The 14370-nt window shown below is 41.1% G+C and overlaps 1 protein-coding gene across 6 annotated transcripts in view; it reads left to right on the forward strand.

Moving 5' to 3' along the window:
* LOC111152888 (contactin associated protein like 4) overlaps positions 1 to 14370 on the forward strand; it is a 240396-nt gene that overhangs the window by 120403 nt on the left and 105623 nt on the right. For all 6 annotated transcript variants that reach the window (XM_022511606.1, XM_022511608.1, XM_022511611.1 and 3 more), the window contains exon 4: positions 8111 to 8258. In XM_022511606.1, coding sequence (XP_022367314.1) covers positions 8111 to 8258 — 148 coding nt within the window. The remainder of the gene's footprint in view (positions 1 to 8110; positions 8259 to 14370) is intronic.

The following is a 14370-nucleotide window of genomic DNA, read 5'->3' on the forward strand; positions in this document are numbered from 1 at the left end:
CTGTTGGTATGATGATATGATAGAAGGATGAGAGCATTCTATAATATTCCAGCTAAATGTCAGTGTTTCTAGTGGGTCTCTGTATTGGGACTGTGACCTTCACTAGTGTTTCTCTAGTGGTGTGGCTTATTTCCCTTTGCCCCGTACTTCTTTTCCTGGCTACCAACTCCTGAGGACTATTTGTTTCCTTAGGTGGGGCAGGGAGAGTAGGAAACCAGTGTAGGAAGAATGTTCTTTCCTAATTGGGATGAGGCTCTGGTGGCAAAATCTTCTCCCCTGGACAGTAGGCCTTTGGTGTACAGAACACTCCGGGCATATTTTGCAATGGTTACCTTCTCCTCTCTCTGCCAGAGCTGGGAGGGAATCTTTTTCTGATCTTCACAAAGAGCATGGAAAGGTTCCTGGAAGTCAAGTTTATAAAAATGTGGGGGCCCTCTAAGACTGTGGTCCTCAAGAGTTTCTCTCTCTCATGCCAGTCTACCCTCAGCCTATGTAAATTTATCAATATTACCCTATAAGCAGCCCTATCAGTTTATGGCACCAGGGGCTTCTGCTCTAGGTGGACAGATCTCATCTCTGACTCTTTGGATGGTCTTGTCTCTCCAGATTTCAGGGTGGCAGTTTGCCATGTGTTTTATTCAGCTTAGACTGCTGTCACAAAAATATTATAGACTGGGAGGCTTAAGCAACAGACATTAATTTTTTACTGTCATGGAATTTGGAAAGTCTAAGATCAAGTTGCTGGTTGATTCACTTCCTGGTGAGAACCCACTTCCTGGCTTGTAGAAATAAGCCTTCTCACTGTGTCCTCATCTGGCTCTGGTCTCTCTTCTTATCATTATGACACTAATCCCATCAGGGGGGCCTCACCCTCATGACGTAGTCTAAACCTAATTACTTCCCAGAGGCCCCACTTTCAGATAATGTTATGTTGGGATTAGGGCCTCAACGTGAGTTTTGGAAGGACACAATCTAGTCCATAGTGCATGTAACCTCAGTGTTCTGATAGGTCTAAGAAAGTCCATGATTTTAAGTTTGTGCAGCTTTCTTGTGTAGAGAACAAGAATGATATTCAAGGTCTTTAAATACAGAGCTGATACTTTTTCTATTTACTAATATATATGTCTGGGTATCCAAGACTCTGAATTTTCCTTTAAAAAAAAAAAAGATTTATTTGTTTATTTGAGAGAGAGCGAGCTGGAGAGCATGAGTGGGAGGGGCAGAGGGAGAGCGGGGAGAGAATCTCAAGCAGGCTCCAAGCCCTGACACAGGGCTCGATCACAACACTGAGATCATGACCTGAGCCGAGACCAAGAGTCAGGCACTTAACTAACTGACTTCGCCACCTCTATGCCCCATCTCTCTGAGTTTCCATTTAAGAACAGATTTTGCTGCTGCTTTATTACTTTCTGTGGTGTATAGGACATCATGTTTGAAGAATGAACAATTTGCGACCTAGAAGGATATCTTTGTGCAGAGTGTAACTACGTTGGGTTCTGCAGGTAGAAATGAGCACTAGACATCTCTGACCATCTTAATATTATTGAGAAGACAGGAAACTGAATTTTAGTCCCTTAAGGAGTTGTTTGTCTTAGACTTACTCTGTGTCCTAAGCTGTAGGAAGCTTATAGGGTATTCTTATTCTTGGGGGGCCTAGAACTAAGATTTTGTCTTTAACCCTGTGAATTTGTAAAAAGATCTCCTCAGGTGCTTCATATCTCAGGTTCTCTTCAGCAGTCCTAGAAAGAGTAAAGGGTCTTAAAAGTAGGGTTCGCTTCCATAGATTTTCCTCTTCTTCCAGATCTTGGACATTTAATGTTTTATTGTCTTTTAGCACTTCACTCCCTGTTTTCCATTTTGTACAGTTTTTCTAGCAGGAGGATTGTTCAGACTTTCCTAGTCTACCAACCATAATATGATTATTTTTTTAAGCTCAAGTTATTTTTCATCTCAATAAAACCTTAGTCTTCCACTAAATTCAACATATGTTATTACCCTAATATAAATGTAAGGGTAATGACCTGTCTGCATATCTTCCATAAAACAATTTATTGCTATTTCTGAACAATAGTTACAAACTACAGCCAAGGTTGTATCTTTCACATGCTTTTTCACTCTTGCCATTTGATCTTGCTGTCTTGAGAATTGAAACCTTTTTATGCTAAAAGGGCCGAAACAGTGTATTTTACAACTTGGTGTCTCCATAGATTCTAATAAAATGGCTAAGGTATGGGCCTTACTGAAATATTGCCAACAATTTGATATCCCCTCAAATAAATATTTTAAAGATTGTGAATATTTTCAGAGAGGGATGGTAGAAATAATTCTATTTAATATAATTCTATATTCTTATTTTGAAATGTGAGATTTGTCATATACACAGAACAAAACTTTCGAATCTGCTTTCTGTACTCTCATTGCTATTTCTCTGTTACAATAAATGAATGACATCACACTCAAGAGAGAATCAGCTTTTATACATATAGGTACAATAGTCTTGTCCAACATATGTTTAAAAGTTATTCTTATCTGGGTTTATGTTAGCAAGTTCCCTGCTTTTTAGGAGTACTTATTTTTTCTTTGCCTTTCTTTTGCATTTTTTGGTTTTTAGACTAGACAACCTCTTGGGAGGGACACTGGCACACTTGGTAAATATTTATAACCAACATCATAGAACAAAGGGCTGACTTCCATTAGACAGCATGTTGTTACGATGCATTTAGTGTCTGCATGTCAGCTGACTGTGTCACAATGAGTTGTACTTGGAAATAGGTCATATGTGAGTCCCATGAATTCTCACAACAGGAGAGGTCAGGGGATTTACATGCTTGCCTGCTTGTCATGTTGAATTTATATTAGTATTGCTGTTTATTTTGGTGGGAGCGAAACCAATTTTTATGTAATTATGTAGCCTTCTGTATAACTACCTGTAAGTGGTCCCATGTTTCTGATTTATTATAGCAGCCTTTTGGATCCCCTATGAACTGCCATATGGGCATTTCCCTTTATGCATCTTGACTTTCATAGATGAGTTGCTCAATTAATATTGATAAAATAGATTAATGCTATTATACCTCTTCATAAACTTTAGAATCATTATGGAAATACTTAAAGTCTTGCAAAAAACTTTAATTCATTAACTCCATAAATTGCCTCGGTTAGAAATACATTTCTAAATCATCTATGAATACCTCATTGAGTTTGAAAATCATCAAGCCTCAAAGAAAATAAAAATACAATTAAAGTCTTTTGATTTTTTGTCACATAAGACACATCACTGTACTTCTATTTGTAGATATTTCAGATAGTTGATGAAATACTGGCATATTCTTTAACATTCCGTATCTTTTAGGAGGTTATCATTTTAATGCAAGAGTCCTATTGATTATCGAACATTTGTCTTTTATTTTTCTACTCCAATAATTTTGAGAAAATGTGATGTTTATAGAAAAATCCTCTTGTCTATAAATGTTAACTGGTAGAGCTACGTTCAGCAATCATCTAAGTCGCATTACTCTCAATGTGTCAAAGATTTTAAATGGAAATTATGAGAAAAAGCAGGCAGGGGGTAGCTTCCAATAAAATATCAGGCTTCCTTTAGGGTGGATTGTTGGCTTGCTTTCATGTTCTGTTAGAGTGAGGTCTACTCATAGCTTGGCTAAATTAATGTGCTGTGAGGTCAGAAAAGCCTTGGATTAAATCTTTACTCTGCCACTTCCTAGCTGTGTGGCTTTAGGCACACAGCCTCTGTAATTTTCATTATCCTCCTCTTTAAAGTGGGTACAAGAATGACTACTCTACAGGGTTGATGGAAATACTGCAGCGACATAACATAGTTCTTCTGTACCTGATGCTGAGACACACTGAAGATCTTTAGGTTAATTCCAGAACACATTTGCTCCTTGTTTCTCTCTTTGGAGGTTAGCTCAGGTGAACCCTTCTTCTAAAATCTTTTCCTTCCCTGAAAAGTTTTGCAGTTATGTTGGGAGGGGAAAAGAGCATGGTGTATCCACAAGCCAGAAAAAATTTCAAAGCCAGCTAAAGACCAACAGCACAAATGGGCTTGGTATACATTAGAAATGCAGATTCCAGGCCCCCCTCACAGATTTAGTGCATGAGGTGGAGGATCTAGAAATTGCACTTTTAAACAGCTCCTCAGGTAATTCTGACAGACACCAGAATTCAGAATCTATATAATAAAAGGGAAGACAAACAGCCACATAGTAAAATTATGTTTTTAAAAGAACAATTGAAATCCATGTGTACTTTTTAGAAATTTATTTTATTTATTTATGTATTTATTTATTTAGAAAGCATGAGCAGGGGGAGGGGCAAGGGAGAAGGAGAGAGAGAATCCCAAGCAGGTTCTGCACTGAGCCTGGAGCCTGACACTGGGCTTGATCCCATAACCCTGAGATCTGGACCCAAGCCAAAATCAAGGGTAGGATGCCTAACCAACTGAGCCACCCAGGTGCCCCTAAATCCATGTGTTCTTTTAGGAATTGTGATGGTATAAAAAAAATCTTCACATCAAATTGAGAAATATCTCTTAGGCAAAGGAAATACGTTTGAAACCTGATAATATGCCTAGAACTGTTAACTTACAAGTAATGTAACATCAACCCTACGCTTCATTCATTAACACTGAATGCCCATTAAATACAGAATTCCACAGCAGAATCTTTATTATCTTATGTATTGAAAAAATTTCAACATGGGGAGCAAGACAAACATATATTACAATTCAGTTAAATAATATTTAATTAATAGTAATGTTGCATATTCCCCCAATTACCTTGATACTAGAAAGTTAAATTTGATGTACTCAGAGCATTACGAAATATTCTGCCTGCTCTGTCACTGTGTACACACACTTCTTATGTCTCCCTCTTACTTCATTTTACTAATTATTATACAATTAATACATGTTCAGTTTTAAAAATCCAGGTATGGCTGGACTGTGCTAAAAATCCGTTACCCTCTACCTCACAATCTCCCCTGCCCTTTGTAAGAAAAATCTGCTTAAAATTTTGAATATGCCAAGGTGTTTTTATTACATATACAAGCTAAGCATTGTATATTTCTTCCTTATGTTCTTAAAATTTAAATAACTCATAAATCGATCAGGTAAAATGTGAAAGATTGCCATTGGTAGACCTCCCCATTCCACTTACCTGTCTGTTGCTGCTGCCACTATGCATCTTTTTTCCTAACCCCTTAAGATGTTGAGATCATCAGGTGGCATCTGTCTAAATCTGTGAACGTACATTAATGTTGTAAAAATGTGAGATCTTTAGGAGGGTTATCTGATTCATCATCTAGCTGTTCGCTGAAAGAAATCAAAATTGTATTAGCCTGCCAGTGGCGCCCAGGAAAAGAGAATTGAAGTGTAAGAGCGTCTGGTTAGGACTGAATGGTGATGGACCAGGGCTGCTACTCTGGATGCACATCACCCTGGTTTGAAGAGCAGGTAAACACGCACACACACACATACACACACACACACATACACACACACACACACACACACACACACACACACACACCAGTGCCCAGAGTGTAAAATTTTGACTAGTGGAAGGAATGGGGCTTTCTAGAAGGGTCTGGTTATCAGAGTTAAAATGTCTGTGGGTTTAAACAGTGTTCTCCTATTTGTGTTGTAGGAAACAGTAGGTAGGAATGTGGGCCTAATAGGATGACGGTCTTGGTCACGGGAGACACAAAGCAATACGCACATTCACGTTTGACATGCTCTGAGAGAGTCTGTAATCGAGAAACTTGTTGAACTTTATTTTGTTTTTAGCACAGTCTTTCCCAAATGTACACATCTGACAAATTTTTTATTGTGAACCACTTCAAGCCTAGTGCTGTTCTGGGTACTGTGGATGGAGGCCACTGCAGGTCCCTGCTTTGATGGAGCCGTTCTTCTAGTGGGATGAGATCAACAAACAAGGTAGTCAAACAAAAGAAGACCCCAAATAATGAGTAATATGAACAAGATAAAACAGGAAGGTCAGATGCAGGGGTATGCCAGGGACACTGCTTTTGAAACTGTGATCAGAAAGGGTCTGACTTAGGTGGTCATATTTTGACCAAGTCCTGAGATGTCAAGGGGACTGGCTGTACAGAGAACTTTCAGAGTAGTACGCATAGCGGCTGTGAAGGCTCCGAGCAGGAATGAGCCTGGTTGTTCCGGGGGGTACAGTGTAGTGAAAGCTAATGGAGGGTGTTGTCAAAGACTGTGTGTTTGATAAGGAGCTTGGATTTTGTTCTAAGTAGGTGTGGGTGACGTGGTTTGATTTGCCCTTCAAGATATTCTTGACTGCTCAGAGGGGAAGAAATGGGGCCTGTGGTTGGGGATGGCGACAGGGAGCAGGAGAACAAAAGTGGTGAGGAGCAGGTCACTGAGGCAGTTCAGGTGAGGTAATGCTTTGTGCAACTGGGTGGTCCTAGCTGAGATGGAGACAGAGGCCCTGATTTGGGATATCATTTGGAAGTACCATCACGGAAGGCCTGTGGCACGTGAGCCTGAGAGCTGGGTGCCTGGGGGTATTGGTGAGGGTGGGGGAGGGCAGCAGGTAGAGAACTGATTGATAAGGGGAGTCAAATCAAATCAATTTGACTATGAAACACCAAACATTTAAAAAAATGTTTCGGTAAATGCTGGTAAGGGGATATTTGTAAACTAGAAAGAAAAGTAGGAAAATGAGCAGACTCCTGTGTATTGGTATTCCTAAGGTGTTCACCTTCACCTTGTGTGACGTCCATGAGGTTGACCTTATGTGCTGGCCCAGTCATGGTCAACAGACTTATGGAGAGCCTGAATAGATCGCTTTTTTGTTGTGGCATATGCTGATTGTTATAGAAGAGGAGGGAACAAAGCATAAAACAAGGGGGAGGGGGAGAAGGAGAAAAAGAAGTAAGAGGAAGGGAGGATGGGTAGCAGAGAAGGAGAAGAGATAAAAAATACAAATTATTGAGAACAACTTCTGCTTCCTTCTAACATTTTCCCCTATGAAGCCTTACCCTTGGGCGTGAAGGTGTAAACAGGGCCGCTCTGATGCTAGGCACAGTCCTATGCCAGTTTTGCAGGCGAGCTCTGTGTTAGGCAGATGCACCCTGCTATGGCAGAAGGAAGGTAGCTCTGGGTCTCCCCTTATGTAGTTTTACAAACGCCAGAAGGTTATTTTATACCTTTTTTTTTTTTTTAAGATTTTATTTATTTATTTGAGCGGGAGGAGCAGGCTTCCCGCTGAGCAGGGAGTCAGCGGGGCTTCATCTCAGGGTCCTGGGATCAGGACTTAAGCTGAAGGCAGATGCTTAACCAACTGAACCACCCTTATTTTCTACCTCTTTGACCTTTAATTTCCTCATCTGCACTTTGTGCTAGCTTAGCACCATTCTCAAGGTCTTTCTAGCTTTCAAATTCTAGAGTCTGTAAGTCTAATTGTAGGTCTTTCCAAATTATTATTGCTTCCAATTTCCCTTAACCATTGTTTTTAAATACAGGTGCTTTGGTTTTATTATTTTTTTATTAAATAACTTTGATGTGTAGCAATTCTTAATGTGCGTATCTGGCAGCTCCATGAGGTTGAACAGTCTGTATCAGAGTGTTCTGCATGGAGTGCTGGGAGATACTCTTGTACATGGTAATAAGAGGAGAAAATGAAACAACAGAAACGTCCTAAGTTTTATCATTCATCGGTGATACAGGCAACGTCTTTGCTGAATCAGACCCTACTTTTCGAATACTGGAAGAAGACTTTCTCAAATTTTTTGGGTGCTGTTCACAATGTTAATACCTTTTAAGTTTAATCTGAACTTTATAGAAACAAAGTTTATTGAGGTTGAAAGGCTGAAATGGTTGAAAGCTGGTTTAATGGGGAAGGTGGAATTTCAGCTACTGTCAGTATAAAGAGAAGCCTGGTCAGTCGTACCTTCTGTGGATGGGCGGGCTTTCCTGTGTAACTGGTAATATGATCTTCTTGAAGCAGGTAGCCATTTTTACAGGAAAAAAGCACGTTAGGCATTGTTCATTGACATTCGAGGTCCCGGGGTGAAACGGATATTCTCCAGATGCGTTGATTTCCTTCCTTCCCTTTTCTTTTAGGGCTTTTCAGGAAATGCAAATGCCGACAGTGTTGTTTACTATAGACTCCAGCCTTCCATCAAAGCCCGATTTCTGCGCTTCATTCCTTTAGAGTGGAACCCCAGGGGCAGAATCGGAATGCGGATCGAGGTGTTCGGATGTGCATACAGTAAGTGTTTGTTTATCCATCACACTGGCATAGTTTTCAGAGGAGATGTTTTGAAAGCCAACCTGTACGCTGAAATTGACTTTATAGCTATGTAAAGAGAAAAACAGGAATGATTTTTGCGGAAAGCTTTTTTTGTGCCCATACATGGCAATATTGACTTTAGCGTTTGGCTTTATATTTTAAATCAGACATGGAAGCATTTTATAGATAGATCGATCCATACAGAGATAAACAGACACAGGTACCTGTTTATAGACATGTGTGAGTCCGTTTACCCAAATCTAATATTATTAGCTAGACCCTGACTTTCAAATATTAAGAGTTTCCCCGCCATGGACTATATTTGATGATGTTTCACTTAGGCACCCTGAATTTAATAAAAGGTACGGTGTTCCATTTAGTATGACCAGTCAAATGTCAGGACTGGAAAGAATGTTTGTCTCTCCAGCCTAAAAATAATACGCCACATAACTCACTTATAAACGTGCTGTCCCTTCGGCATAAATTCATAGAAAAGGTAAAGACCTCTGCCAAAATATAAAATGTGTTTGAAATACTTTCACATAAAAAATGATAGAAACCACAGATTTCACTTAGTCTCCTCTTAATGAAGCGTTTTATTATATCTTTTTGTGGGGCAGGGGCCTAAGAGTTATTGATAGCCTACCTCAAGCCACACCATCCTGTTAGATGCTTCTTTATTATAGAAAAATGAGTTAGTTAATATGATCTACAATTATCAAATGAGCAGTCTGAGGTTTGGAGAGATTCCGTAATTTGCCCAGCATCTCACGCCTAACACACGGAAGAATCTGGAGAGGAGCCCAGGACTGTTCGGTTCTTCTCTATCATTCTTCCTCTAGTGAACCTTTATTTTTTAGCCATGAAAGCTTTTTTCACACACATTTTATCACTTTTTGATGTCAGTCAAGTTAGGTTCTGGTTCACTTCATTTGCAGGAAGGGAAGGCATGTCATGCAGGGGGCAGGCAACTTGTTGACGTTGTCTAAACTCTGTCAGACAGACAAATCACGGTGTACAGACTGCGGGTCTCCTTACACTGGTTGGTGATGTTCCCAGCACCCCAAACCGTCCCCCTCCCAACATCAACGGTCAGCTGACCAGCCTTTTGTTCCTGCCAGGGCCTACAGAATAGTGATCACAGTATGAATATCAATAGTAATAATAATAATAATGATGGCAGTAATACTAATATTAATAGTGTAATTTTTTAAAAGATTTTATTTATTTATTTGAGAGAGAAAGAGGCAAATGCAGAGGGAGAGTGAGAGGGAGAAGCAGACTCCCCACTGAATAGAAAGTCTGTTGTGGGGCTTGATCCCAGAACCCTGGGATCCTGACCTGAGCCAAAGATGGACACTTAACTGACTGAGCCACTCAGGCATCCCCCAATAGCATTAATTTTTTAATGCTGGAAATAGCAATGTTTTCTTGAGTGCTTACTATATGTCTAACATTCTATTAACATGTAGTTTATAATTTTTTTTAGAAGTCTGGATACATGTTTTAGGATAACTACTCCGTTCTCTGATTTTGCAAACACAGTGGCTAAAAGCTCAGGGCAGGTGGCTTGCTCAAGCCACACGGATGGGAAGTGACTGAGCTGGGTTTGCAGCCAGGTCTGCCCGACTCCAGAGCCCAAGGGCAAGCTCGGGCTCCGTCCAGCTGTTAAATCCCAGAGAGTAGCCATGGGCAGCCCATTTCTCACTGTCTGCCCGTTCAATCTCTTGGCCTCACTGCTTCAGCGTAGCCTCTTCTATCATGAGTTAGTGCCTCCTTTGCAACGATCCATTTGAATAAGATCGTCCTTTAAAAACATACCCCCCCCCCAAAGTGCAGTTCTGGAACGCAGAACCTGGACAGTCTGTCTTCTCGTCTTTGGATCATAGAGTTTAGCAAAGCCCATGCTACACGGTGGATAATTAGCGAAACAAATTTCCAGTGCTTTGTATTTCTAGTTGCATTCTTTCCTTACTCGGAGCATGCGCCTTGCAAAATATTCATTTATCGCAGTATAAACATAGCTAACGGTTCTCGAGCACTTACTCTCTGTCAGGTAGGGTTTTTATAGGCATTCTAACTTAATCCTAAAAATCACACATCTAAGAGAGTCTTAGAAATATGAGGCCATTTCCCCCACTTAATCCACCCTCAGTCTGGGATGTCAACTCAACATCAGTTGAACAAGACTATTGATACTGTTTTTCCACAACGAAAGTACCCTTGTGATGTCCCCATGGACGTGACTGCTGAGGAATGGGTTCCTTTGGTTTCTCTCCGACGTGTGCTCCACGGTGACTCAGATCTCCCTCCGTTTTCATTGATCTGTGTTCCTGAGGAACAGTCTTCTTCCTGCCCCTTCAGTTGCTGTCCCTTGCAGTGAGGCATTGTCCACACATTTAATCAGCTTCCTCTTCTCCCTGCCCCACTGCTGAAGGAGCAGTCCCGAGGGCCAACAAGATTTTAATTCAAACGTAAACACCTACAGTTAAAGGGTATGACGGGACTCTGTTGTATAATTTAGGATAAGAGAAAAACATATAAACAATGGAGAAGTATTCTCATAGGTAACCTAAAATAACCTCAAGATGGGTTGGGTGTGAGTGCCTTAAGGGAGGGTCTTTGATCAAATGGACTTTAATTCTTGGGTTACACTTCTCTTCTCCACCTGTTCATGGTATCAGCCTTGCAGAATATGAATTTACTAAAGCATGAATTTACTAAGCCATCATTTATGAAATAGTTAATATATATCAGGTATTTTCTTTCTAGGCATTTTCGGATTCGAGTCCTAATAACACAGTGAAGTAGGGGCCTGAATATTACCATTTTATGCAGGGGCAAGAGGAGAGGACCAGAGTTGTTTGCTGAATGAGCCCTGTGGCTTGCTCTGGGCTGCTGGTACAGAAATGGGTGGGACCATCTGCAATCCTTGTCCTCAGAAGGAAGAGCTGCAGGTGCACTCCGCCCATGAACACAGCTGTAGGATTTTGTCTGCAACTCCCCTGAGTAGCCCAGATCCAAGATCAGCTTGGATTTTCTTCAGATACACAAGGCCATTCTGCTATAATCCCTATAAAAAGGAGAAGTGGTATTGAGGACACCTGTCCATGCTGGGAGCTCATTGAGCCTCTCGTGAAGGCCTGGAGGACTGCATGCCCCCGCCCGCCTGAGCATTCACGTTGCTTGCACCAAGTTAATGTGACTCTTTCCTGGGCTTTGCCTGAGCCACTCACTCAAGAGTGGTGTATACCAGGCTGCTCAAGTCTCCTGACGTGGGGGAAAGTGAACCTTAGAGAAATCAAGAACTCTGTCCGGGATTACACAGACTGACTGTTTTAGTTCTAAGATTTAAATTCACATCCATTACTTTCTAAAGCCTGTGCTCTTGATAGCTCTATGAATCATACATGCGTTCGCCTTTTAAGTACTTATTGACACTTGCTGAAAGAGAACTCTACTAGCTATTGGGTATAGGGATAAATTTTAATAATGTATATTTCTTAACAATTGGGAATTGTTTTTATCTTTTTTTCCCTTTATTTTATTTTTATTTTTACTTTTTTATAGATATATAATGTATTATTAGCCCCAGGGGTACAGGTCTGTGAATCACCAGGCTTACACATTTCACAGCACTCACCATAGCACATACCCTCCCCAATGTCCATAACCCAGCCACCCTATCCCTGCCCTCCCCACCCCCAGCAATCCTCAGTTTGTTTAGTGAGATTAAGAGTCTCTTATGGTTTGTCTCCCTCCTGATCCCATCTTGTTTCATTTTTTCCTTCCCTACCCCCCAAACCCCTATCCTGCCTCTCAAATTCCTCATATCAGGGAGATCATATGATAATTGTCTTTCTCTTAATGACTAATTTTGCTCAGCGTAATACCCTCTAGTTCCATCCACGTCATTGCAAATGGCAAGATTTCTTTTCTTTTGATGGCTGCATAGTATTCCATTGTATATTTATACCACATCTTCTTTATCCATTCATCTGTTGATGGACATCTGGGTTCTTTCCATAGTTTGGCTATTGCGAACATTGCTGCTATAAACATTCAGGTGCATATGTTTCAGATCACTACATTTGTATCTTTAGGGTAAATACCCAGTAGTGTGATTACTGGGTCATAGGGTAGCTCTATTTTAAACTTTTTGAGGAACCTCCATGCTGTTTTCCAGAGTGGCTGCACCAGCTTGCATTCCCACCAACAGTGCAGGAGGGTTCCCCTTTCTCCGCATCCTCGCCAACGTCTGTCATTTTCTGACTTGTTAATTTTAGCCATTCTGACTAGTGTGAGGTGGTATCTCATTGTGGTTTTGATTTGTATTTTCAATAATTGGGAATTACTGTTATATATAATATTTTTTGCATCTATAGTTCTTCAACTCTGCGCAAGAGAGCACAACGCAACATTATCTAAAATGCTACAGAGTTATAAAACTCAAAACAAAATTTATAGTACTGTACAATAAAAGCCCAAAAAAGCAATGTATGTGTTGCCAAGGCAACCTGCAAGACCACCGTGTGTGACAGCTGTCACAGGGATCTATGGGGACCCTACAGAGCTGGCTCTCAACTTGCTTATTAATGTCAGTGAGAGAAAGGGAGCTATGGGGTTTTTAGGGGGGGGGGGTGCATGGGTACATGTAAAAACAGACATTTACAGCAACTAACATGAGGAGTTTGACCCCAGGGGTCAGAAGAGGCAATGTCATAAACATTATACAAACTCAATGTAAAATATTGTAGCCTGAATGTAGGAAGTGAGGAATGGAGTGGTTGATGAATTGAGATTAATACAAGAACGTTTATAGCAAGAGGTTTGAAACTAAAATGCAGATATTCCCCCATGGGAGCCTGGACGGGGGTGGGCATACACTGGTCTAGCACAGAGCTGAGAATTGCCGGTAGGATTGGTTTATATTTGAGAGTCGTCACTCAGGCTGAAAGTGAGGGCGCACTGGAGACCGGTTGGGAGCCTTCCGATCTCACGGGTGCCGTGACAGTGGGGCCTCAAACCAGAGGGCCAGCAATCAGTAGAGAGGGTTCTCTTGTCTCAAATCAGACTCAAATGTACTGGGGATGTTGAATTAAGAGAGCTTAGTGATTGCATGGGAGCGTCCCTGACTTATCAGACTGGAACCAGCATCTGGAAAGTGGCGCCATGCTGGGAGGGCCAGTGGAGAGTGAAGAGCTCTGAGAGGGCACTGGGGAGATCATTAATTCCATTGTTGACTTCTTGAAGGCCAGCCTGGGGAATACAGAAGGTTGGAACTGTAAACGCTCTCAGTCGAAGGTGGGTAATTGAAACCTATGTGAATATCGTTGTTATTAAATCATGAATTCCCACTTACTGCACTGCTGTTAAGAATTAAAGTAAGAAGTGCTGTCTTTGGACAACTACTCATGTCGTTGAAAAGGAGAGATGCATTTCTATGATATTAAAGTGGGTCCTTTACCCCGTTTTTCAGGTAACATGCATTTTTATGCCAATACCCGGGCCTCCTGCCTGTGTTCACTGAAGTTACAGGTGCAAGTTGCTCGAATGAATATTGCAGGGACCGTGGCTATTGTGAGAGCCACACATAATTTTATTACCCTCTGTCCGGGTGAGTTAGGGCCGTAACTTGTTATGAAGGAACATCAAGTGAATGGAAAATCCATATCAAAGAGCATGTTCTACTTTTATGTCAGAAAACTTGGAAGTTGTTTCCTGAGTAATGAGAGAAGGAGAAGCTAAATTTTATGGGTTCAGAGAGAAAGTATAAATTTCAGATGTCTTGGCCATAGCAGCCGTGAACATGTTTATAGAGCTAGACGAGAGATGTGGGTAAGGAAATAACTTGTGGAAGAAAGAAAAAGGAGAGAAAATGTTTGCTGGTATAGAAATACTAGTCTAGGGGCGCCTGGGTGGCTCAGTGGGTTAAAGCCTCTGCCTTCGGCTCAGGTCATGATCCCAGGGTCCTGGGATTGAGCCCCGCATCAGGCTCTCTGCTCCGCGGATAGCCTGCTTCCCTCTCTCTCTGCCTGCCTCTCTGCCTACTTGTGATCTCTGTCTGTGAAATAAATAAATAAAATCTTCA

This window comes from Enhydra lutris, unplaced genomic scaffold, assembly GCF_002288905.1.
Source record: "Enhydra lutris kenyoni isolate GAN:26980312 unplaced genomic scaffold, ASM228890v2 scaffoldscaffold30, whole genome shotgun sequence".
NCBI lineage: Eukaryota > Metazoa > Chordata > Mammalia > Carnivora > Mustelidae > Enhydra > Enhydra lutris.